General features: G+C 37.4%; 1 protein-coding gene across 1 annotated transcript; it reads left to right on the forward strand.

Moving 5' to 3' along the window:
• LOC107605982 lies at positions 7–1,370 on the forward strand. Its single transcript, XM_016307943.2, has one exon. The coding sequence runs from the start codon at positions 114–116 to the stop codon at positions 1,110–1,112; it is 999 nt and encodes a 332-aa protein (XP_016163429.1). The 5' UTR covers positions 7–113; the 3' UTR covers positions 1,113–1,370.

The following is a 1,617-nucleotide window of genomic DNA, read 5'->3' on the forward strand; positions in this document are numbered from 1 at the left end:
AATTGGCACGTTCTCTTGTTATGAATATTATTATTCTTCGTGGTCTCTTCTTCTAATCTTACCTTACCCCATATATTCTCTTAGCTTCAATCAAATTCTCTATAGCCATAGCCATGGACAAAGAACAAGAAGAGATGCAGTTCCTTGGTCTCTTTGGGATCTACAAGGAATCATACAAGATGATAATCGCATGGAGAAAGATCTTCACGAAGATCACCTTATCCCTAATCCTCCCTCTCTCCTTCATCTTCCTAATCCACATAGAAATCTCCGATGTCCTCTTCAGGAAAATCATGCACAACTCCCAAGAAATGATCGAAACTCCACAAGGCACATCTCAATACAACAAGCTCTCCGACATGGTTTCTTCAGAATGGGTTACCTTCTTCCTCTTCAAGATCGTATACTTCACTTTTCTACTCATCTTCTCTCTCCTCTCCACCTCCGCCGTCGTGTACACCGTAGCTTCCATCTACACTTCAAGAGAAGTCACCTTCAAGAAAGTCATGAGCGTCGTTCCAAAGGTTTGGAAGAGGCTCATGGTAACTTTCCTATGTGCCTTCTGCGTTTTCTTCCTCTACAACTTCGCCACCGCGCTTGTCATTATAATTCTCTTGCTATTATTGGGTCCCGGTGACGGCACCGTCGCCATCTTCATCATTGTAGGCTTGATTTATTTCATTGGCTTTCTGTATCTTACCGTGGTCTGGCAGCTAGCCAGCGTTGTTTCGGTGTTGGAAGAATCTTACGGATTCGAAGCGATGAAGAAGAGCAAGGATTTGATCAAGGGGAAGATGTGGTTGTCAGTGATCATATTCTTGATGCTTAATATATCGTTTTTCTTGGTACAGTTTTTGTTCAAGAATTTTGTTGTGCATGGATGGAGGGTGAGTTCTTTGGATAGAACGGCTTATGGGTTGCTATGTTTCTTGTTGCTTTCACATTTGTTCTTGTTTGGACTTGTGATCCAAACAGTGCTTTATTTTGTTTGCAAATCTTATCATCACCAGAATATTGATAAGTCGGCCTTGTCGGATCATTTGGAAGTTTATCTTGGCGAGTATGAGCCTTTGACCGCCAAAGATGTTCAGCTTGAACAGTATCAAGTTTGATTATTCTGGTAGCAGAAAGATTTTTTATTTTTGCTCTAAATAATAATATAGTTTTTCTGTACTTTTAATAGAAATGTTATTTGAATGTAATATGCAACTAGCTAGTATATATCAGAAATATACAATAATACAATATACAAAGATAATGGTTGCTTTCATTGTTTATGTCATCTGTTTTTATGTGGACTTTTTCAATGTACAAAAATGAGAGTTTCTCTATTTTGACCCAATAAAGTTGGACCCACCATTATTTGTGTATTTTCATTTCTTCTTTTGATTTTTCTAAGTTGAAATAAAGGTCATAACGAAGTTAAAACAAAATACTGAATTAATTTGTCATGCAAGCAAGTTTTATAAAGACTTAAAATGAGTGATTCGATAATAAGTATTGACCAGTAAACATCGGTTACAAGTTATAGCTCGGTAACGTCTAATTTCTAGTCATAACCGACGTATTCATAATAGCCATAAACAACATTCAATCGATAACGTCGGATACACAATT

Source organism: Arachis ipaensis, chromosome B07 (assembly GCF_000816755.2).
Source record: "Arachis ipaensis cultivar K30076 chromosome B07, Araip1.1, whole genome shotgun sequence".
Classification (NCBI taxonomy): Eukaryota; Viridiplantae; Streptophyta; class Magnoliopsida; order Fabales; family Fabaceae; genus Arachis; species Arachis ipaensis.

Coding starts and splice junctions, on each gene's coding strand:
- LOC107605982 (XM_016307943.2), top strand. CDS start 114: ATGGACAAAGAACAAGAAGAGATGCAGTTCCTTGGTCTCTTTGGGATC.